Below are 24,989 nucleotides of genomic sequence, written 5' to 3'. Positions count from 1 at the left end.
AGCTGGCTGTATATAATGAACAATCACAAAGTGGTGACACTTACCCATGAGTTCAGTTCATTTTGTTCATTCATTGTTTTCTGGACATGTTTCCATGCTACATTAACACAGCAGCTAACAGAACAGACAGGCCTCCCATGGTTGGCGACAAGTGTATATCATTCTCTCTACCCAAGATGCAACACTGCTCTACCCAACATGCAACGCTGCTGCTCAGAGTTGCTCTTTAGCTCTATTTATCTGGTCAAATCTCACCGGATTCCTGTTTCCAGTACACTTTTAGCATTTGGTTTTTAACAGAGAAGAGTTGGAGCTGCTGAAAACATACAGTATGCAAATGAGAGTGAGACCATGAGTGATATACCCACTGTGATACAAGCATAGGTGTGTCTGTTGTCTGTACAATAGCGTGCGTGCGTCAAGTGTCAAGTGTCATACAAGAAGGAAGGCTGGCCATAATGAGAATGAATCCGCACTTCCTGCCGCCCTTCAAAATAAAACAATTGAGAAGGGACAGGCACTGAATGCTGCTATAGCGCCCCCTAAAGGCTAAATGACAAAATACTTCTCCTATAGGCTCAGAGTACATCCCTCCACACCTGTACCAAGTTTGGTTAGCATCGGACGATCTTTGTGAAATAGGCCCCACCCACAGAAAGTTGGAAGTGGATTATATCGCAACGGTGCGTTTTTTTCAAAAACTTCCAAATCAGTGTTGTGCAGGACAGTCCCCACATGATGTGTGCGTTGGTTTGGTGAAGATTGGACAAAATTTCAAGGAGAAATGGCAAAAAAACGGTTTTGGACAAAATGCAAAATGGCGGAAAATCTAGTCAGACGCAAATGGTCGTGGCCTAGTTGAGTAGATGCGGGAGGACCCAAGGAATCCAGGGAAAAAAATAATTTTGATGATAGACCCTACGGTTCACAAGTTATGGACCAAAAGGTAAGGAGGGCTGTTATAGCGCCACCATATGGTCAATTGGTGCAATTTTTTCGGGGATAGTAAAAGACCCCTCAGTGCACCTCCCTACCAAGTTTCGTAGCTCTAGCTGTTATGGTTTCTGAATGACAGCTAATTTACTGCAAGATTTTGCAAGATTTTTCCAAACCCCATGCAAGTCAATGGGGGAAAAAAATGGCGCTTAATGGCGAATTGCGGCCAAACCGCTTTCACAAACCCTTAGCAAAGTCATAGCACACCTGTCCTCAATAAGCCGGTCATTTTGAGGTCTGGCATGTCTATGTGGCGCAAAAATTGGGGGAGTTATTACGCGGCAAACTTTTTTGGCGGATGGAAGAATAAAAATATTAAGTATGTGGGACTTCAAGATGGTGCCTTGCTTGTCAGCAAGCACAATAATAATAATAATAATGATAATAATAATAATAATAATAATAATAATAATAATAATAATAATAATAAAACAAGTTAACCTGGTCATGCTAATCCAGTTTCAATCATCTGAATTTAACTCAAATTAAATATGAAATGAAAAGGCAGACTTCTCTTGAATTACAGGCAGAGCATTATGCTTCAGCTTGTTAAACAAGTAAAACTGGTCAGGCTAATCCAGTTTCAATAATCTGAATTGAACTCAAATGAAATATGAAAGAAAAAAATAAAAATAATAATAATTGGCCAATGTCCGCGACCCAATCAAAACGGCCCCCACCAGTTGAGAAACGCTGCTCTAGAGAGAGAGTGGCGTCAGCGGAGGACCAAAATGCGAAACTCATTAGCCAATGTACAGCCAGGAATGGGTCTTGCGCTACTTTTGCATGCTAAAATAAAGCTGATAATGTACAATTTGATTCAAGGGGGAAAAAACCCATTTCAGAGTACAACTCAAACTGTCTATTTTGCTGCAACTCGACAGTGCTGCTTAATCCAGGACCTTACTTCCTGGAACTCTTGCGAGTAAAAACTGGTCCATTGGAGTGAATGGAGATGTCGGAACTCTTCTATTATACGGCTCTGGTTCCGCCCCCCTTATTTTCTTTTTTTTTGTAAATTTTTTTATTGAGTCGATTTCTTTTTTACAAGAAAGAAAAATGAAAAACAAACAAACATTTACATAAAACCTATACAACCACATACACAACCAGATTCACTCAGAACCCCCTTCCCCGCAGGACAACCCCACCCCCAACCAACAAAGATATGATCACAGTATATATATTTAATATTATATGTACGCTTCAAGACATATCAACCCAGGCAACGCGCCCCTTATGCTCATAATTCTGGACACAATTGCCCATCTATAGAGAGCCAAACTGAAACGTTGCTTTGCCGGTAGAGAAAGTGACGTTACTTAGGCGACGGTGCATGTAGTCTTTCTGATTTATAACTTTTAGTGCAACAGTTTGGCGACAAAGTGCGACTTTCTTGACATACAAAGTTAAGTTTTAAATTTACAAAGTTAACGTTGGCACCCGTGGCACAATTCAAACGGGATCAAAAAAGTAACGTTATTCTCCGTTCACCGCCATTCATATTTTTTCCAGCGCTGGTACAGGGAGAAAAGCAGGAAGTGACGTTCACTTTGCCTCTCTATATTGTCTTAAAGTGTTGCCAATGCATCATTTCATACAAATAAACATTGTCACATATTTGTCTCCTTTAGGATATTCACAGGTTCCACCAGACTGGATGGTAATGCAATAGGTGAGTCTGGCCAATTGGACCACATATTATGATCACTCTGAGGCCAGATAGATTGTAGTTCTTTTTGTTGCTCGTATGTCACAGCAGCCTCTTGACTTTGCTCATGTTTGTCAGTGGACTTTGTGCGCTGGCTGTGTGCTGTGTCCATGGATGAGCTGGCCTCGCCCACACACCCGCGTATGTTCAGCCTGCAGAAGATAGTGGAGATCTCCTACTACAACATGGGCCGCATCAGGCTGCAGTGGTCCAGGATCTGGGAGGTCATTGGAGACCACTTCAACAAGGTGGGTGAGGATTGGTCACTTCAGGGAAAACTAAAACCAGATGGGCGCTGCTTGGTCTCTCCAGTAAAAGAGATATACAGGGCAACTTGGCAAAATGGTGATGAATGAAAGATAGCAATGGACAAGTCACAAGGGAGACAAAATGAACGGAGATAAGGAGCCCGACCGATTTTTTGAGGCCGATATTATGGAGTAAAGAAATTCAGATATCGATATATCTGCCGATATTCTTATATACATATTATATTACACAATGTTTTTGTAATGATCCCTCAAATTTCAAGCACTTGACAAAGATATGACTTGACATGACTTGAGATATGTAATGCAGGCAGGATATTTTACAGCTTATCAATACATTTTATTGTCCAAAATGACATCAATGCAATGAAACAGTAAACTGAACTGGGAGTTTAATCATTATAAATAACTAGAAATACAAAAACACAAATAGAACAAATATAAAATATAACTTTAGTTCAGAAAAAAGATCAAATATACACAACATGCTGTCTATAACTTAAAAAATACAAAATAAAAAAATATCGGCATATCGGCCAACATATCGGCCGATACCGATATATCGGTTATCGGCCGATAATATCAGTGGACCGATATATCGGTTGGGCTCTAGAGATAATCTGAAGGGGCTATTTTTTTTTTCATTATTAGTTTTTTGTAATATTGATCATATTGTGTGGGCCCATACTCTTGAGAGTAAACTGCCCCAAGGTGGGCGGAGACAGGATAAGTGAGTTGGGTCAGGGTAGTTGAGAGAAATGTACAAGACTTCCTTCCCCTTCCTTCTGCCACTGGTGACCATCAATTGCATGGTGGGAATCTTTCTGAGATGTTAATATCTCAGAATATCTCTCTTGCTAAAATTCTGCTCCCCACTGTGAAGCTGGGCCCGTTTAAAATTCTGCTCCCAACATGGCGGACGGGCATGAAGAAACAGGCGCTAGCCTCAACAAACTCCTGCAGGCTATCCAAGAATCTAAAGACGACTTAACCAAGCACATCGACAAGAAAACTGCCAACATTCAAGTTACTCTGACAAGAATGGAGACGGCGCTCACTACGCTGTCTGAACAAGTCCAAGAGATGGAAACACGAGTGGGAGCAAATGAAGATAACATCAAAGAAACACGCGATGACGTTGTGAAGATGCGCAAAATGATAAACCATCTTAAAGATAAAACGGACGATCTGGAGAACCGTAGCAGAAGATCAAACGTCAGAATACTGAATATCCCGGAGCAAGCAGAGGGTCGAGATGCGGTGGAATTTCTCGAACGATTCATACCACAAGTGCTGGGAAATGATAACTTCGCCTTACCTGCTACTTTGGAGAGAGCACACCGCATCGGGAAAACCTCCAATGACAGACCACGTCCCTTCATTGCCAAATTCCTCAACTTCAGAGACAAGGAAAAAGTTCTTCGGCTCGCCAGAACCAAGGGTGACATCACGTACGAGAACAAGAGGATATCCTTCTACCCCGATTACAGCGCAGATCTTCAACGGAGGAGAGACGAGTTCATGCCGGTGAAGAGGGCTCTGCGAGAGAAAGGAATAGAGTACGCTCTGCTATACCCTGCTCAACTTCGCATCAAGCACCAAGGGACAGTCAAGTTTCTCCCCACTCCAGCCGATGCTCAAAGCTTCCTGAGAGATTTGCGTGAGTAAAATTGTGGGCCTAGTATAATAGGCAACGTTCAAGAGAGAAATGTTCCTAAACGATTGACAATTGCTGCTGTGTGCGTTAGGCAGAGAGATGTTTGTAAACAAATGTGGCTGCTCTACACGTGCACGAGAGATACCATGTATGTTCAAGAAAGAAGTGTTGTTGAAGGTGTTGCAGAAGCTGCCATGTACGTTCAAGAGAGAAGCGTTGCTGAATGTGTTGCAGAGGCTGCCATGGTACGTTCAAGAGAGAAGCGTTGCTGAATGTGTTGCAGAGGCTGCCATTGTATTTACAATGCAGGCTGCAGTTTTTGAAGAGACTATCTTCGGGTTTGGGGTGTTTATGGTTTTACATTTTACAGTGGTCAATAACATAAAAGAGCAAAACGAGATAACTTTCAACTGACCTGCTATGGGCTAATGCTCTTTAAACAGCCTAAAGCTGCGATTTCTTTTTTCTTTTCTTTTTCTCTCCCCATTCTTTTTTATTTTTGTTTTTCTTGCAGCAAGACACTCTTATAACACAACAAGAGGATCATGACACATGATTATGCTATAAGATGACAGAATGTCAAAAACATATTTTAAGGTTGTACTACTACAAAGATGGGTTCACATAGCGATCTGAACAGTTATTTTCCACTTTAACGGTTTGCTTCTCATTTCTGACCTCTCAACCTGCAAAACGTACCAGTATAGCAATATATATTGCAAAGAGTTATGGTGATCAATCTTAATTCCAGCAGTTGTCTGGACCACCACTGCAGTGTGGTAAGTTACCTACCTAATGTTGTTTTGTTTAGGGGATTTTATTAGGCAGGTTTTTAATTTAACGTTTTGGGGTTTTGTATGGTCTCTCGCTAAAACTACATTGTGTATTTACATAAATATGATTGGTGCTTTTTGGTCCAGGTCGAGCCCTAACATTACATTTAAGATGCATACATTACTGAGACATTTACATAAAAAACTAAAGTTATGAGTCAGTTGACGTGTATATCTTGGAATATCAGAGGGGTAAATTCACCAATAAAGAGGAAAAAAATAATAACATATTTAAAGAGACAGCAAGTGGATATTGCTTTTATTCAGGAGAGCCACCTTACAGATTCAGAACATTTGAAACTACGTAGGGACTGGGTGGGTAAAGTTTTCTTTTCTTCATACGCCTCAAACGCAAGAGGAGTAGCCTTGCTCATTAATAAAAAACTAAATTTTAAATTAAACTCAATTGAGAAAGATAGAGATGGTAGATTTTTACTTATAGATTGCATAGTAAATATGAACAGGGTAACCCTAGTAAATATATACGGGCCCAACCATGACGATCCAGCATTCTTTAACAACTTAATTTTGAAACTAGCTACAATTGATGGTCAGTGCATTGTGGGAGGAGACTTTAACTTGGTTTTAAATCCAGCAATGGATCGCTCATCACCCAAATCAATTTCATTAACAAAAGCAGCTACAGTATTGAACCAGGGTATGAAAGACATAGGTGTAACGGAAGTATGGCGGACACTTAACCCAAACCAGAGGGATTTTTCCTTTTTTTCAGCCACACATAACACCTACTCCAGAATTGATATGTTCGTAGTGCCGCAAAATATGATGTCTACAATAAAAGATTGCTCCTATCTAGCAGCCACATTATCGGATCACAATCCCTTAAAACTCACCTGGATGACTAGCACTCCGCAGCCTTCACCTCGTAGATGGAGATTTAGAAATTTCATGCTAAAAGACCCCAAATTTATTATACATATGACCACCAACATAGAAATATTTCTTACAGCAAATGCCAATTCCTCTTCACATGCCAACATTTGGGAAGCATTAAAGGCATATATGAGAGGTCAGATCCTATCATATAGCGCCTATAAGGCGAAAGAGAACAGAGAAACACTGGCCAAATTAGAGAAAGATATTAGAAAACTGGAGCAGGAACATTATGCTACCAAAAAGGAGGAACATCTTAATACTTTAACCAAAACAAGGATGCTGTACAATAACATGTGTACTAATAAAGCAGAAGCAGCTATGGCCAGGACCAACTATCATTATTACGAATTTGGAAATAAAACAAGCAAACTACTAGCGTGGCAAATTAAAAAAGAAGAATCTGAAAAATTCATACACTCAATAGTAACAGAAGACGGCAGACAACTTGTCAACTCAAAAACAATAAATGCAGAATTTAAGACATTTTATGAAGATTTATATAAAACGGAGCATCCCGATGACAACAATGGAGCAAAAACATTTTTAGATGGAATACCTCTCCCCAAAGTGCAAGCTAATGATAAAGAACAACTCAACGCCGATATATCTGATAATGAAGTGCTCCAAGCCTTGAAATCTTTACAGAATAATAAAACACCTGGACCAGATGGCTTCCCGATAGAATATTACAAGGCCTTCTCAGATAAATTACTGGTCCCCCTTACAAATATGATTAAAGAAGCTTTTGAAAATAAAAAATTACCAGACACATTGGAGGTGGCAACAATCATACTTCTCCCAAAACCGGGCAAAGACAGACAAAAATGTGACTCATATAGGCCCCTCAGTCTCCTTAATGCAGACTATAAGATTTTATCCAAATTAATAGCGCTCAGGCTGGAAAACATTATTCCAAAGGTGATCCATGCGGACCAGACAGGGTTTATTAAAAACAGACATGGAGCGGATAATGTACGGAGACTACTACATATACTGGACACGGCTCAAAAGAAGGAAAAATCCATGCTGATTATATCTATGGATGCCAATAAGGCATTTGATAGGATTGAACCAAGCTTTCTTTTTAGAACACTTGAGGCTATGGACTTTGGGGAGAAATTCATTCAGTTTATCATGACACTTTTTAATGCACCAAAAGCTAATATCTTGACAAACGACGTTCTATCCAACACTTTCACCTTATCCAGAGGCTGCCGGCAAGGCTGCCCAAGCTCTCCCTTCCTCTTTGCACTTGCCATCGAACCATTAGCCATTGCTATCCGATCAAACCCCTCCATTGCTGGAATTAAATTTGGTACGAGTGAACACAAACTTTCCCTTTACGCTGACGATCTCCTGTTATATATAGCTGACCCGCCCTCATCAGTACCCCCATTAATGCAATGTCTGAAAAAGTACAGTGCGGTTTCGGGATACAAATTAAATTACTCTAAAAGCGAGGTTCTTCCCCTAAATATACACGATGGCAGTATCAAATCCCTTACTAATCCACTGAAATGGTGCACTAATGGTTTTAAATATTTGGGTATTCACATAGACAAGTCAAACAGACAGATGTTTAAAAATAATTTTACAAAAATATTAGAACAAACCAAAACGGATCTCCAAAGATGGATGGATCTCCCATTATCTCTAATTGGCAGAATCAATACTATCAAAATGAATATTCTCCCTAAGTTTATTTATTTATTTCAGTGTATCCCTCTTAAAATTCCCAAGAGTTTCTTTAAAGAACTCAATAAAGCAATGAACCCCTTTTTATGGCAAAAAAAACACCCAAGGGTTAAATTCGTGTCTTTACAGGCCCCATATTCAAAGGGCGGACTCAAACTACCAAATTTTAGAAACTACTATCTTGCTTCCCAATTCCGATCACTGTGGATTTGGCTCCATTCAGAAGCCAGCGAGGTCAGATGGGTCTCAATAGAACAACATGAGATGAAGACCACTCCTTTAAAGGCAGTCCCATTCATGGGTACAAAAAAATACTTAACTACATTTACAAAGAACCCTATAATACTAAATACATTTGATGCTTGGCGCGAATCCCACCTACTTTTAGATTTGAATGTTCTGTTTCTCAGGAAGACTCCTCTAATGGATAATCCCGCTCTATCAAACCACATTGCTGATGCAACATTACGAAAGTGGACAGACCAAAATATCCGAACAGTTGATGATTTATATATCAATGACACATATGCTAATTTCCAACAACTAACCGAAAAGTTTAAACTTCCTGCACACAACTTTTTTAAGTACTTACAGATCAGACAATGGATTAAAGAAAAATCTAGAAACAATTTCCCAGACATCCCGAAAGAATCTCCATTTGAGACATATATATGTGATAGATTATGTAAAACCACGAGGGGTCTAACGTCCATTATATATGGTATAATTAATAACAAACTACCTGACTATGATAAAACATCCACAAAAGGAAAATGGGAAATAGATCTAGATTGTACTTATGATGAGGTAGAGTGGGGCTTTTTATTGGAGCAGGCTCAGATTCTATTAATTTCCACAAAACACAGGCAAATTCAATTTAATATACTCCATAGGACATATTACACACCCTACAGATTACACAAAATGGATAGCAATATTTCCCCCATGTGCCCGAGATGTAAAGTTACAGAAGGAGACCTCCTACACATGCTTTGGAGCTGCCCCGTGATTGAAGAGTTTTGGAAGTACGTTATTACATTAACTTCAGAGATAGTAGGCTCTCAAATTGGACAGGACCCAAAATTATGGATATTGGGGGACATGAGTTCTGCTGAAGTGAACCAGTACAAGAAATACTTTATCCTACTTGCTAGTACTGCAGTTAAAAAATGCATACTGATCAACTGGAAATCACAAGTATCTCCATCACAGAGACACTGGATTAACGAGCTCGTGTCTTACTGTACTCCAGAGAAGATACTGTATAATGTAAGAAAGAAACCTGCAACCTTCCAGAAAATTTGGGGGCCCTTTATTGATATGCTACCGTCTCTAAGAACAGGTGACCATAACTAATTAACATCTCTACCTGGACCAAACCTAATTTAATGAATGCTAGAAATTATTTGTATGTACGTATGTATGTGTGTATGTATGTATGTATGTATGTATGTATGTATGTATGTACGTATGTATGTAGAGATCCATACAAGGGAGATGGGTGGGGGGAGGGATGGGGTTGGGATTTATTTGTTTATTTTGTTTGGTTTGTCTTGTTTTATTTTACGCAATGTGCGTATGCTCAAGCAGAAATGTTTATCTGTAATATTGTCAACGAATGAGCAACTGTAAGATAAATAAAATAAATCTTGGAAAAAAAAAAAAATTCTGCTCCCCACTGTGAAGCTGGGCCCGTTTAAAATTCTGCTCCCCACTGTGAAGCTGGGCCCGTTTAAAATTCTGCTCCCCACTGTGAAGCTGGACCCGTTTAAAATTCTGCTTCCCACTGTGAAGCTGGGCCTGTTTAAAATTCTGCTCCCCACTGTGAAGCTGGGCCCGTTTAAAATGCTGCTCCCCACTGTGAAGCTGGGCCCGTTTAAAATGCTGCTCCCCACTGTGAAGCTGGGCCCGTTTAAAATGCTGCTCCCCACTGTGAAGCTGGGCCTGTTTAAAAGCAAATCATCAAGTACCGTAGTCATTTATCATGTTGGAAGGGGATGAACTGTTTCTCAACGGCACCAAGAAAAGCTCAACTTAATGGATTTTTTAGAAAATGGAAAGTCAAATGGTACAAAGAGCGGTATAATTAAAATGTTTTAAAAGAGACCAGCAATGTTGAAATGTTTTATCTCTCCCACTTCCATTCAGGTTGGCTGCAATACCAATGAGGACGTGGCTATTTTCGCAGTGGACTCGCTCAGGCAACTGTCTATGAAATTTTTAGAGAAGGGGGAGCTGGCCAACTTCAGATTCCAGAAAGACTTTCTCAGGCCTTTTGAGCACATCATGAAAAAGAACAGGTAAATAACACATGCACACACACACACACACACACACACACACACACACACACACACACACACACACACACGCACGCACGTGTGTTTGTCTTACTGCACACATACATGTCCGTAGTGCCGGGGCTGCCAACACAAGGCCTGTAATTGTGGCTGTGAGTGGATCCTATTTCAGGGCTGTCTCTCGCAGGGCTGTGAATCAGAGTGGCCCAGCACACTAAAGCTTGTGGCATACTCTTCGCGCCCAGCCAAGCGCATAGGGCGCACGGCGATTATGACGTCATCGCACGGGGCGTGTCGGGGGGCGAGGCCTGAGCGCAGCGCGGCGCGTCCATGGAGATTTTTCTATCAGCGCGTCGGGTTTTGCTGCCTGTGCCTGTGCCTCTCTCTCTCCTTCTCTCTCTGTCTTTCTCTACAACAGTGAGTCAGCATATTGTTTAGTCGAGTGCTCCGAGACGAGCAGCAAGCTGACATTTTGACTGACCCATTTCAGTCGGTTTACATCACCTTATCAGTGAATTTATGCAAAAGATATTTTTCCTTCTTCTCTTGAGTACAACGGGAATTACAATCGAACAATCATATGACTTGTGATTCCTGTAAATGTGCCTATTGTAATTGTGTGCGTGCAGCACACTTTTCGTCGACGCGGAGTAGCAGTGTTAAGTATAAATGCCCCCACAGACTGAACAGGCTGAGAGCTTCAGCAGAGACGAGATGGCAGGCAGCCATGTCAAGCCTGCAGCTCTGTGTGGCCATTACACTCACTCATACTGTGTGTGTGTGTGTGTGTGTGTGTGTGCGTGCGTGTGTGTGCGCGCGCGCGTGAGATGTGAGCACTGTTAAGCAGAAGCAGCCTTTTCTCTCATTCATAAGTATACTGAGCAAAAATACAGTAGGAATGCCCTTCACTATGGCAACAGTTGCTGCCTGACAGAAACCATCGCGTCAAGACCAGCCACTGCTGGAATAATGATTTTGCCTGAGAATGGGATTGAGAATGTTATCGAGTGCTTTTAAAGCTAATTGACAGAGATGATGTTCTCATTTTAATTGATTGATTCCTATGCTTCCTCCTTTCTTCCCCCCCACCTCTCCCCACTTTGCCTCTTCACCTCCCTTTACTTCTGTCCCTCTCCTACTTCCACTTCCCTCGCTGCTGCTGCCGCCTCCTCCTCCATCCCCCATCTACTCTCCAGGTCTCCCACCATCAGAGACATGGTGGTGCGCTGTATAGCCCAGATGGTTAACTCTCAGGCGGGGAACATCCGCTCAGGCTGGAAGAACATCTTCTCCGTCTTCCACCTGGCTGCCTCTGACCAGGATGAGAGCATTGTAGAGCTGGCCTTCCAGACCACCGGCCATATCGTCAGTAAGTCCAACGCACGCACGCACGTACACACACACACACACACACACACACACACACACACACACACACACACACACACACACACACACACACACACGTACATAAGCTTAAAGGATGGCTTTACTGGTAATCAACCCACTTTGTATCATTAATAATCTGGGTAATATAAGCACATGGATAGTGTTTACCTTCTCTCTGTGTTTTCCTCACGGAGATCTCCCATTTCCTCCTCTGGCAAAGCGCTCCGTTCTGACGCGCTTTACGTCACAACGCGTCACAACGGAGCTGCAGAAGTTCTGCTTGAGAGGCAGAATCTGCTCCGAGGGTGGCTGTTATTGTTTATTTTTATTTTTTAAGTATGCAATGGAGAGCGTTAACAAGCCTTAATGACTTGCAGCTGGTGGGGGCGGAGTTTCTGCATGCAGCATCGGGAGCATTTTTCTCCGTGAGGTAAACCGAGAGAGAAGGTAAAATCACTGTCCATGTGCTTATATTATCGAGATTATATATGATACAAAGTGGGTTGATTACCGGTAAAGCCATCCTTTAAAGACCCCTAAAGTCATGTTTTAAGATGTAAAAATAAAATACTCTCATTTGAATAATAATTTGTGTCTGATGGTTTTCCCCACAAAAAAAGGTGACATTATCTTGTTAAAATCCTTAAAATGACATCCCTCTTTCTGCCTCATTTAAAAATTCCAAAGCAACAAATCAGGGTTATCTAGAGCATAACTAGCCAATCACAGCATACAAACAAGGGCTTTAACTGCTGAATACTGGACAGGGATTGGCTCCACTATTCATGATGTCACAAATCATGCTTGTTGAAAATGGCCTTTTCAGTGAGCTCAGAAAGATTTTACAGTTTCAGCAGACGATTGTGGAAACAACCTTCTAGTGTCAAACTCTGCACAGACATCATTCTGCACAGTGAAGCTCAAACATCTAACTGTAGGAACATGAAGAATGTTGTTGTTTTTATACTTCAGGGCTTTAAGTTCTGTAGCAACTGTTCATATAACTGTGAATAATGTGATAAAAGACTCCCTCTAAATGTAATGACATCACATTCTTACATTAACTCGTGATTATTGCTTCATAAGTCATGTAACTATTTTAACTGACAAATTATGTAATAATGGCTAATAATGTAATTATAGGAAAAATAAGAAGAATGTAACCACTTATGTCAGAAATTAAAATGATGTTACACCTCTTCTGAGGTAATAATCACTAGTAAATGTAATCACGTGATGTTATTACCTTACCTTGAAATTTATGTTATGTTAGTGTTTTTTACTACGTTTTTGACTCGTTACATTTTTATTACATTTTGACAAGTTATTACATTATCTGCCCATTGTGTTTATGTTTCTGCTGCCTGATTTCTGTTCAGTTCAGAGACCTCTATAATAATTCCCTCACTCTTATCTTGACTGGCAGCCCAGCCCGGCATTCACCCTGTGGTCACAGGTGGTGTGTTGGATTTGAACTCGAGGCTTGTTCTTTCTCTAAACATTTTCCCCTCATCTCTGTCTGTATCTCTCTCTGTCCGTCTCCCAGCGAATGTATTTGAGAAGCACTTTGCAGCCACCATCGACTCCTTCCAGGATGCCGTGAAGTGTCTGTCCGAGTTTGCCTGTAACGCCTCCTTCCCAGACACCAGCATGGAAGCCATCCGCCTGATCCGACACTGCGCCAAATACGTCTCTGACAGGCCACAGGTTAGCATCAGGCCACACCTCCTCCAGTTTCTCTCTTACTGGAAACCAGGGCCGCGGGAAGTACGGGTGCTGCAGGTGCTACAGCACCCCCTAGTGGCGAGATGATTTTTATTTTTTATTTTTTTTACAAATGTAATTAAAAATATTTTGCAGTGCACTATGTTCCTTTCTTTTTTGGGAATGTTTCGGGAAATGATTGCATTATTGATATACTGAAAATGTAGCCTATTTAAATAGAATTATCGACAATAACAATCAAGGAAGTTACATGCTTGTAGGCTAGAGAAGAAGAAGAAGAGCACAGCTGGTGAAAATACTGAATAATTACATCACAACAGTATAATCCTAATGTTAATTTAAAATGAGATATTCCTCTAAATATGTCTAAAAAATTTGCAAAAACCGTCAATTTTTTTCAGTGGTGCCCGAGACTCCCTTCCTCCCAGCACCCCCTGCTTAAAGTGACTTCCAGCGGCCCTGCTGGAAACGCACTATTTGTCTTGGTTCATCGTGAGGGGTAAAGCCAGCGAAACGGCGATGTGCATTTAGCAGCAGTGCATCAGATTAGATGAATGAAATTGGTTTGTTATAGTAGCAAGCAATAGGATATAGCAATGGCTAGGATATGAACAAGAATAGAGCAAATCGAAGGTATGAAACACAATTGAAAATGATAAATATGAATACCAATATTCAACTATAATAATTCATGGCATATGAAAATATGTGAAGTAACAGCTTAAGCGGGGTGTGCAAATTGTGTCAACGGCTCTCTACATAATTATGTGTACAGAGCAGATGTGCAAGTGTGCATGACTACATCTATCCCATATCTGCTCATATTCTCAAGTGAACAGAATGCTGGACATATGGAAATGTGTCCAAAATGTGTTGCAAAATCTGCATACCTTATCATTCTTATTAAATGTGCTTAGCCTGGTAAATCTTAGGCACAGAAAAAAGCCCACAACGGTTTGCTCGTCCCTGACAGCATCAAGTGGACCAGGAACGCATGAGGAAGAGTCTTTGTGTGCATATCAGGGGGAGGTGCAGTGTCTATAGGTGTGCGTGTGTGTGTGTCACGTCGCTCCTACACACACACTAAACCAGTGTGTGGGTAGGAGGGTTAATCTCCACCAGAGGCAGAAAAAGGTGGTGAACACCGCTCTTCTTTCTCTGGCAGGCTTTCAAAGACTACACCAGTGATGACATGAATGTAGCGCCTGAGGACCGCGTGTGGGTGCGCGGGTGGTTCCCCATCCTGTTTGAGCTCTCCTGCATCATCAACAGGTGTAAACTGGATGTCAGGACCAGGTAGGAAGGAGGATTTCTTTTTCTTTTTCTTTTCTTTTCTTTTCTTTTCTTTTTCTATCTCTTTTTTCAAGTGAAATTACACACTGAACATGAGGTCAGGAGAGGTCACAACATGTACAATAGTGCTACGACTTATACAGTACAGTATTACTTTAGGCCTACTAATGGAGTAGGAGTCATTCTTTATGGGCTAAGAACAGTGTCCATTTGTTCCAGAATGTTTCCCCTTTGTCTTTTTGTAGCCTCAGACTATATGTCAGCCACTCCATTCCATATAGCTGATTTACTATATTTCTAAACATATACATCTTTCTGAAATTCAAGAAGAGGCTTGTTGGGCTTTTGTGAAGATTCTAAATTTAGGAGCTAAAATTTCACTCGTACAAAGGTACAGAGGAGTGAAGTGCGTGTGTGTGTGTGCGCGCGTGTGTGTGTGTGTGCGCGCGTGTGTGTGTGTGTGTGTGTGTGTGTGTGTGTGTGTGTCTCCACCAGGGGGCTGACAGTGATGTTTGAAGTGATGAAGACCTACGGCCACACCTTCGTAAAGCACTGGTGGCAGGACCTGTTCAGAATTGTCTTCAGGATCTTTGACAACATGAAGCTGCCTGAGCAACAAACTGAGGTACATCACAGGTCTTCCATCCCCATCACCTGTTTCACAGCCTGTTGTCCAACAACTGCTTTGACTGCTGGAACTATTGGAATAGAGAGAGAATAGAACCTTTCTTCCTGACCTACAGGATAATATAGTTTGACATTCTAATGTCCAGAGAGCCTTCTTACTATGGAATAGAGTCCGTGTTCCTACAGTGTTTTTGGTTTTGATGTCCATTGAGAGCTAGTTGCCAGAATTTTACAGTGACCTTCTGGGACCTTCACTGGCTTCCCATCTCGGCACGCATTCAATTCAAAACACTGGTTCTGGCCTACAGGGCAGTACACCAGACAGCCCCCCTGTACTTACAATCTATGGTCAGGCTCCAAATCTCTCACCGTTCCCTCCGCTCCTCCACCAGTGCAGGACGCCTCGCCCCTCCTCCACTACGGGGGCTCAAAAGTCGCTCATCCCGTTCGCGACTCTTCTCGTCCCTGGCACCTCAATGGTGGAACGAGCTTCCACCTTCAGTCAGGACGGCCGAATCACTGCCGATCTTTCGGAAAAGACTAAAGACACACCTTTTCAGGCTCCATCTGGGCCCTTCTTGAACTAACTTCTTTCTCGCTTAAAAAAAAAAATAAAAAAAATAACCTGAACTAAACTTGTACCACTGTTCCTTCAGAAGTTGTAGTTGTCATAGACTGTGTTGCATAGTTGATTGCTCTATTGCTGACAAAAATGTGTTATTGTAAGTCACTTTGGACAAAAGCGTCTGCCAAATGACGTAATGTAAACTTCATAAATTGCATTGCAATTTTTGAGAAAAGCCGTTGCAAAATCAAGCATCATTGATCGCAACAATCTCACAAAACAAATCTAAATCCTGGAGGAGGGACGGACTGACTGACTGAGGTTCTCCATGTGCTGTGTCCGCAGAAAGCAGAGTGGATGACCACCACTTGTAACCACGCACTTTATGCCATCTGTGACGTCTTCACTCAGTACTTTGAGTCTCTCAACGACATCCTGCTGGACCACATTCTGGCCCAGCTCTACTGGTGTGTGCAGCAAGGTGAGTAGGCGCCACTCTCTCTCTTCCTCTCATATTTCTCTGTGACATCAGTAAATCAAGCTTCACTCGAAAACTCTTCATTGAAAATACGAATAGTAATAATTATAATATGAGTAGTAGTAGTAGTAGTAGTAGTAGTACGTAGTTTATTTTGTCATTGCATAATAAAATCATACAGCGAAATTGCAGTTGCAAACTCCCCTTTGTGCAAACATACAGTACAACCAGACAATTCACCAACGATTCACCAGACCCCACAGTAGATAGACTTAATAATAAATAGGGTAGTAATGATAGTAATAGTAGTAAATAACTATGTAATATAAATCTATATATATATTCATATACCGTAAATTCCGGACTATAAGCCGCGGCTTTTTTCCCGTTTTTTGGCCTTTTTTGCCCCCTGCGGCTTATATAACGGTGCGGCTTATCTATGGATTTTTCCAGCAAACGGCCACTCGGGAACCTCCAAAATCTATGGATGTTGGTATGAGGCAGAACGAGAGCAAGACAGACATTATGAGAGCGAGACCCTGATTGGATGATGTTGCAAAAAATGTGCCTCGCGACCTGATTGGAGCACTGTGCCACTACTCTCTCTCAGCCACTACGGTAAAACACCCTCCCTCCCTCCTCCCTCGCTCCGGGGGGAAAAAGGCAGCGATTGAGCCTGAAAGACAGTCTGAATGAAATTGAATGTAACATTCCCAATTCTATGTATTACATTCTAAAAAACTAACAGCAACATTTTGGAAGGCTAAGCCACACAACTAGCTCGTTGTAATCTAACATCATGCTTCAAAAGATGGAGAACTGGCTGTGTTACGACGATGGCGGCGATTGAGCCTGAAAGCCATGTCTGAGACAGTAGCGAGACAGGAACAACAACAGCAGCAGCAGCAAAGGATCATGCACAAACCCGAGACGAAAGGGACTGTCCGTCAGGGCGCGGACGACTGTGTGTCAGCAACTCCCTCCCGACTACCAGGAGAAAATTACAAACTTCGGCGAATTCACACAAAGAAAGATCAAGGAATATTCCATCGGACCGGAGCAGATCATAAATATGGATGAAGTGCCTTTGACGTTCGACCTGCCTCTCACTAGGACTGTTAACAAGAAAGGTGAATCGTCCATCACGTTGAGAACCACAGGTCACGAGAGAACGAATTTCACTTGTGTTCTTGGCTGCACAGCAGCTCCCGCCGATGGTGATTTTTAAGCATCTCACAATGTGTGATTTTGTCTGGGGATTAGTGACCTGACTTTTGTTTTGTTGAAATGTTAATAAATGGGAGCTTCCCCAAACAGCCATCTCTTTCCCGACAATCCCCTCTGTGCACGAAGCCTTACATATGGTAATTAAACATCAAAACACCCGCGGCTTATAGACCGGTGCGGCTTATATAAGAAAAAAATAGTCACCTTTGAAGGTGCGGCTTATAGACCGGTGCGCCTTATAGTCCGGAATTTACGGTATACATATATACAGTACACACATATGACAGCAGCATAATACTTTATACTTTATAATTTGGGAAGTGATTGTGATTTATTGGGTATTGTGACGGCCCTTGGGAAGAAGGAGTTATGGAATCTGGAAGTGCGAGTTTTTAGTGTCCTGCAGAGACATTCATTATTATTATCAGTCATTTATTATATGTCCTCGTCTGTTGTGCTTCTTCCCTTTTTCTTGTGAAATTTGAACAGTGAGCCCTTTCAAACTGTCAGTCCACAGTATTTGAACAGGCTTACCAATGCAAATGCCAGATTTTGTACCGACACACACATTTGAATTGCAACGTGATATAATCTCTCTTTACCACCTTTGCACATTGCATCTGCTTAACGCATGTGCACCTCAGCCCCTAGTGGCCACACCGTAAAAAAAAACAAGCGCAAATTCGCAATAGCTGTCACCAGATATACTGTACAATGTCAGTCAGAGAGTGTGACATCATCCACTCCATTGTGATGTCATCCACTCATTGTGAAATGCCCCCACCGACCCCTTTTAGCCAATTGGAATGAACACAAACACACACCTTCACACACGCACACACACTTGACCTCCATGCCAAATGTCTGCCTCCTGTGCCTGCTAAAGCGAGGTGAACTTGCTGTGGACCACCAACAGAGTGACTTATAAAGCTGCTGGCCATTCTTGACGCAGCTACAAATGATGTGCTGCATCAGTAATCATCACACTATAAATACATGTGCGTTAAGCAAATGATTGATACACATTTTCAGTGTTTTTAATCAACGGCTTGTTTCATGGATTGGAATGGATGGATAGAAAAGTGGAAATTTGAGCAGAGCTAGCAAAAATGTGTTGAAATTGGACCTTGACACATTATATATTGATGCACCTTATCTTTTCATTCTACCTTTTGTAACTCACCTTTCCCTTCTCACTCCCTCCTTCCTGTCCAACCCCCATCCTCCTCTGTCTCTGTGTGTCTGTAGATAACGAGCAGCTCGCCCGTTCAGGCACCAACTGTCTGGAGAACGTAGTCATCCTCAACGGAGAGAAGTTCTCGCCGGAGACTTGGGACAAGACGTGTAACTGCATGCTGGACATCTTCAAGACCACCATCCCGCACGCGTAAGCTGCTGCAGTGATTTACCTCCTCCTCCTCCTCCTCTTGAAAGTCAGATACCAAACCATGCATGTGTGGGTCTGAATGCACGTTCAGTAGTGATTCTCATTGCAAACAGGGATGTTAGTTGCTCATTGAAATTGTGAAGTGGAATTATATTTTTAAGTGGTGCAACTGCTCTGGCAGCACTATACCTGTTAATATTGCTGTTTTATTTTCAACAAACAACTTTTTTTTTTTTTTACAGATGCAGGGGAGGGCAGAGAGAAAATAATATAAATGTCAGGGAGGGCAGTTGATTTTTTTTTAAATGGTATATCATATTTCACCCCACCTAAAATATCGAAGGCTTCATGTTGACTGTGATGGATTATCTAGCTCTGTGGAAGTTGCTTTTCAGACCGGACAAGAACAATTGGCCTCTTCTGAATCTAAGAAAACAAATCCTGATATCTCCAACTGTGCGGACTATGTTCAGACAAACCAGGAATAATGGAAAGGAGAGGCGGTAACCTAGATCAGTGGTTCTCAAACTTTTTCACGTCAAGGACCCCTAAACTGACCAAAATTAGACTACGGACCCCCATTTCATAAGATTTTGTCCCAGGATCACCCCATCTGACAAGATTTTTCTTTTATTTTAGATGTTTTGTTGAAACCCATGACCAAAATAGTCATACATTCTGTCATTGTGTTACTTAGGGATGGACTTATAGTGAAAATAAATTACTCCTTAATTACTTTTTTGCTAGGGACCCCCTGGAACCCCCTCAAGGACCCCTGGGGGGTCCCCAGACCCCACTTGAGAACCACTGACCTATATGTTTTCGCACAAGTGAAAAACAACAACACTCTTGTTATATATTTTTTTAATACCCCTTTCTAACTTTCTCTATTGGTAGAACCTGTCTTGTTGTGACTACGGTACTTGTTGTGAATGATTGACTCAGCCCTTTTCTGTTTCTCAGGCTATTAACATGGAGACCAGCAGGGGCAGAGGGGGACCACATGACCACACAGAACCTGTCAGACAAACAGCTGGTAAGCAAACGACAGCATTTTCTTATTCTTCCTGAGAATTAATTGCCATTTGTTTTGCTGCTTGCATGCCATTTTGGACCATTTCTTTTATTTCACCGTTTATTTGACATATTGTTTGCGTACGTACTTGTGCAATCTGATTTCATTTTCACATTAAATGTTAAATGTTCATTTTGTTTTTTAAAGTGCCTAATTCATGCCATCTTCCGGGTTCCGAATTTCATTCCATATGAATTTTCCCAATGAAGAAAAATCTTGGTCTTGGGCAAACCAAGTGATTCAGAGAGTCGCCATTTTTTAGTTTAGGTCCAAGTGAAATGTTCTCTGCTCTCTACTGATCCTGAATATAGTTAAATTTCTTGCTTTGACCAAATCAAGTTTTTTTTTTATAATGATTTTCAAAACGTCTGTGGACAAAATGAATGGGGAATGAAATCCCTTTGGTCCCATGTATTGTATTATTCATATATTGTTTTTGTGTTCGCAAAATTCTGTATTATTTTGTATATGCTGACATGCGGTGACTCCCCTCACTGTGCTCTCAGGACTCTATTTCCCAGAAGTCAGTGGACATCCAGTCCCGCTCCGAGGACCAGCATTCCATCAGCAGTGCGGATAGGGTCGCTATGGAGAGCCGTCGTCAGAGTCAGTACAGTGCGGCCTCAGGCATGTGTGAGGATGGCCCCAGGAACAGGACCCCAACCAGTTAGTCCCTATCTCTACTCAAAAGTTCAAACTTGCTCTGAGGTGTCTCTTTGCTGACTTGTGTGTTCATGTGTGTGAATGCATCGGCTTATAAATTACATCCTTATACATACATATATTTTCTTGTGTGTGTGTGTGTGTGTGTGTGTGTGTGTGTGTGTGTGTGTGTGTGTGTGTGTGTGTGTGTGTGTGTGTGTGTGCTTATGCATGTATATCTTTGTGTTGGGCAGAAGTGCAGGAGCAGCGCTTGTTCGCGGCCTTGCTAATAAAGTGTGTCGTGCAGCTGGAGCTCATCCAGACTATCGACAACATCGTCTTTTTCCCCGCCAGCAGTAAGAAGGAGGACGCTGAGAACTTTGCTGCCGCCCAGGTAGAGGCTCTCTTCTTCAGTGGTTTACTGACCTGATCATTAATATGCACTTTTTTCAGGAATGCATGTCAATCCTGCTTATGGGTGAGAAATGTAAGATCTCTGTTTAAAGTCTTATATGTCATGTCTTTTGCCTCCTGAAGCGGGACGCCCCGTATGTAGCAGACGTCCCTGTGGAGACCCAGGACCACGGCATGTATTGCTACCTGACCTCCGAGCAGCTCTTCAAGCTGCTTGACTGTCTGCTGGAGTCGCACTGCTTCGCCAAGGCTTTCAACTCAAACAACGAGCAAAGGACTTTACTATGGAAGGCAGGTGGGTGACGGACAGGTGCACTCACTGGACCTGTTTTGGGGCTGAAACACAGAGGCACTTTTTGGGATGGAACTCAGTAGAGTTTCTATGGTGTTTTGAAATGGCTTCAGCTGTCTGTGCGCATTTTTGGCTTCCAAGGTTTCAAAGGAAAGTCGAAGCCCAACCTGTTGAAGCAGGAGACCAGCAGCCTGGCGTGCGGCCTGCGCATCCTGTTCCGTATGTACACCGACGAGAGCCGCCAGGATGCCTGGGAGGAGGTCCAGAGACGACTGCTCAAGTAAGGAACCCAGCGTTCACCTCAAGCCTGTGGCGTTGTCACACATTCATATCTAGCGATGGGACTATTCTCATCTCATGATACCCACCCTTTGATACACGATCATTCAATACAGCCACAATACAATGTGACAAATAAAGGTTCAATGACAAAGTTAAAATTTAAATGTTAAAATTGTTTATTTCTGAGAAACAAATCTTTCTAGCGAATAATATATTGTGATATTGTGACGGGAAAGCCATCTCATTTGTGATTACTTAAACCATACATTTTTCTGCCACACAATATATTCATACAGTTTTTGTATTGCAATATACTGAATTTCAATATATCCTCCCTATTTATATCCCATTGTTTGAAAAATCAGTCAATGGATGTGAGAGAGACGGCCACTCAACTGGGCACATCTGGCACTTCAACTGACTTTTAAAGAGGTGCAACGCTCTGCTCTGATAGGTCTAACACTCATTATCAGCAGTTAACCTCCTCTCCCTCTGTGCCTGTGCCTCAACCTGCATGGGATGTATTTTACACAAACCGCCCCATTAGCAAGTATGGCAGTATAGCCTCCCTAAACGAGCTGAACTGCTGCTCTTTCTAGTGTTGTCTATAGATGCCCTAAATGAGCTGAACTGCTGCTCTTTCTAGTGGTGTCTATAGATGCCCTAAATGAGCTGAACTGCTGCTCTTTCTAGTGTTGTCTATAGACGCCCTAAATGAGCTGAACTGCTGCTCTTTCTAGTGTTGTCTATAGACGCCCTAAACAAGCTGAACTGCTGCTCTTTCTAGTGGTGTCTATAGATGCCCTAAACGAGCTGGTCAAACACTGGGAGAGGAAAAACAAGATGGCGCCGCCCATGGCTGCTGTGGCGCTACTGTGCTCTGTGCTCTGTTTGTCTTGTATAGCTTCTGTGTCATGTGTAACTTCTTACTCAAAGGAAGAACTTCTGAACATTGGGAATTCAACCCCACCGGACATTTTCCCCCAACTACTCACCCGATCCACGGATTTGTTGGATATACTCGTGAAGGGAACCGCGGTCTTCGCCCAGGCTGTGAGGTGGGTCAGGCGGCAGCAAGGAAGGAGGGCTGGCTCCCTGGTTCGCCTTCGCCGGAGGGGAAATCGGCCTCCACTCCCGGGTATTTTCCTCTCAAATGTGAACTCTCTTTGTAATAAAATGGATGAGCTCCGGTCCCTCGTAGCAAGGAGCAATGACTTTCGCTCAACAGCTGTGTTCGCGTTCACGGAGACCCACCTATCACCTCTCATCCCCGATGAAGCGGTGGAGCTGGTCGGCTTCTCCATGTATCGGGCGGACCGCGACTTTGTTTCAGTCAACAAGTCGCGAGGCGGAGGTGTATTGCTCTTCGTGAACGATTGTTGGAGCTCGGATGTTACAGTGATCACCCAACACTGTTCCGCTTCTCTGGAATCCCTCTTCATAAACTGTCGTCCATTCTATTCCCCCCGCGAGTTCAGCTCGATCATCCTCGCGTGTGTTTATATTCCACCAGATGCTGACGTCGATACAGCACAAGACACACTAGCCGAGCAGATCGTCAGCATTGAACGGAAATATCCTGAAAGCCCGGTGGTTGCCGTCGGAGATTTCAACAAGGCTAGTTTAAGCCGCGCTCTTCCGAGGTACCGGCAACACATCACGTGTCCAACTCGGGGGGCGAACACTCTGGATCATTGCTACAGTACAACTAAGCAGGCATACCATTCTGTCTCCCGTGCCGCGCTGGGCAACAGTGATCACGAGTTAATCCACCTGATCCCTTGCTACAGGCAGAAACTAAAACACTGTAAACCTGTAACAAGACGCTTTAAAGTGTGGTCCTCCGAGGCTCGCGAGAAACTCTGCGCCTGGCTGGAGCGCGCAGGCTGCGATCGGGGTCTTGTCGAGTGGGCGGGGCCAGAGGCTGGAAGCAATCTGGATGATTACACAGAGACTGTGACGTCATTCATCAGCTTCTGTGAGGAGGTGTGTGTCCCCTTCCGCTCCAGGTTGATTTACAACAATGACAAGCCCTGGTTCACAGCCCGTCTCCGCAGGGTGCGGACCGAGAAGGAGGTGGCCAGGCGTAGTGGAGATACTAACAGGTTTAAGGAGGCCAAATACATCTTCGCAAGAGCGGTGAAGGCGGCGAAACAACGCTTCTCGGAGAAACTTCAGAGGCAGTTCTCTGAGGGGAACCCCTTCTCCGTTTGGAAAGGCCTCAAAACAATTACCAACTACAAACCAAAGTCCCCACGGACGACTGACAGCCTCCTCCTCGCCAACGAGCTCAACGAGTTTTACTGTAGGTTCGAGACAGAGAAGCTCCCCCCCACCCTCCTTCCCCACGCCTCCCGGCCACACCCCCAGTCCTCAGTCCCCAGTGGTGACCCCACCTCCCCTGCCTCCCCCCCCCACACACTCCCCCCTTCCCCCCCCACACACTCCCCCCTCCCCTGTCTCCCCTCCCCCTCTCCCCCCCCCCCCCCACCCCCTCCCTCTCTGTCACCGAAAAGGAGGTAAACCGCCTATTTAAGAGCCAAAACCCCCGGAAGGCGGCCGGACCAGACTCCGTCACACCTGCCATCTTGAAGCACTGCGCCGACCAGCTGTCCCCGGTGTTCACCAACATCTTCAACACCTCGCTGGAGCTGTGTTGGGTCCCAGCGTGCTTCAAGGCCTCGACCATCATCCCCGTCCCCAAAAAGGCCAAGGTCACAGGCCTTAATGACTACAGACCTATCGCGTTGACGTCTGTAGTCATGAAGGTCTTTGAGCGCCTGGTCCTGGCCCACCTGAAGTCCATCACAGACCCTCTACTAGACCCCCTGCAGTTTGCATACCGAGCCAACAGATCCACGGACGACGCCGTGAACATGGCTCTGCACTTTGTCCTGCAACATCTGGACCATGCAGGCACCTACGCCAGGATCCTGTTTGTGGACTTCGGCTCGGCATTCAACACGATCCTACCACACATCTTAGAACGCCAGCTGTCCCTGCTGCGGGTGCCGGCCTCTACCCGCAGGTGGATCACGGATTTTCTAACCAACAGGTCACAGCGGGTGAAGCTAGGGAAATTCATCTCCCTTTTAAAGTTCATCAGCACTGGCTCCCCGCAGGGCTGCGTTCTGTCTGCCCTACTATTCTCCCTGTACACCAACAGCTGCATCTCCCTCCACTCGTCGGTCAAGCTCCTGAAGTTTGCAGACGATACCACCTTGGTAGGCCTCAT

At 43.3% G+C, this 24,989-nt stretch overlaps 1 protein-coding gene across 3 annotated transcripts in view; it reads left to right on the top strand.

The window, feature by feature from the left end:
* arfgef1 (ADP-ribosylation factor guanine nucleotide-exchange factor 1 (brefeldin A-inhibited)) overlaps positions 1-24,989 on the top strand; it is a 166,085-nt gene that overhangs the window by 131,996 nt on the left and 9,100 nt on the right. For 2 of the 3 annotated variants that reach the window (XR_014552483.1, XM_083632058.1), the window contains exons 24-37: positions 2,631-2,671; positions 2,786-2,955; positions 10,207-10,358; positions 11,555-11,727; positions 13,294-13,454; positions 14,638-14,768; positions 15,261-15,390; positions 16,303-16,438; positions 18,911-19,049; positions 20,013-20,085; positions 20,631-20,790; positions 21,021-21,160; positions 21,304-21,475; positions 21,614-21,752. Coding sequence is in view for 2 of the 3 variants with exons in the window: in XM_083632058.1 (XP_083488184.1) it covers positions 2,631-2,671; positions 2,786-2,955; positions 10,207-10,358; positions 11,555-11,727; positions 13,294-13,454; positions 14,638-14,768; positions 15,261-15,390; positions 16,303-16,438; positions 18,911-19,049; positions 20,013-20,085; positions 20,631-20,790; positions 21,021-21,160; positions 21,304-21,475; positions 21,614-21,752 (1,917 nt within the window). In the remaining variant the exon portion in view is untranslated. The remainder of the gene's footprint in view (positions 1-2,630; positions 2,672-2,785; positions 2,956-10,206; positions 10,359-11,554; positions 11,728-13,293; positions 13,455-14,637; positions 14,769-15,260; positions 15,391-16,302; positions 16,439-18,910; positions 19,050-20,012; positions 20,086-20,630; positions 20,791-21,020; positions 21,161-21,303; positions 21,476-21,613; positions 21,753-24,989) is intronic. The other variant, XM_083632059.1, reaches the window with a different exon arrangement.

The sequence above is a fragment of the Poromitra crassiceps genome (genome assembly GCF_964638095.1).
Source record: "Poromitra crassiceps genome assembly, chromosome: 2".
NCBI classification, from domain to species: domain Eukaryota; kingdom Metazoa; phylum Chordata; class Actinopteri; order Beryciformes; family Melamphaidae; genus Poromitra; species Poromitra crassiceps.
The sequence above is the reverse complement of the archived record's forward strand: the minus strand, read 5'-3'. Positions and strand labels throughout refer to the sequence as shown.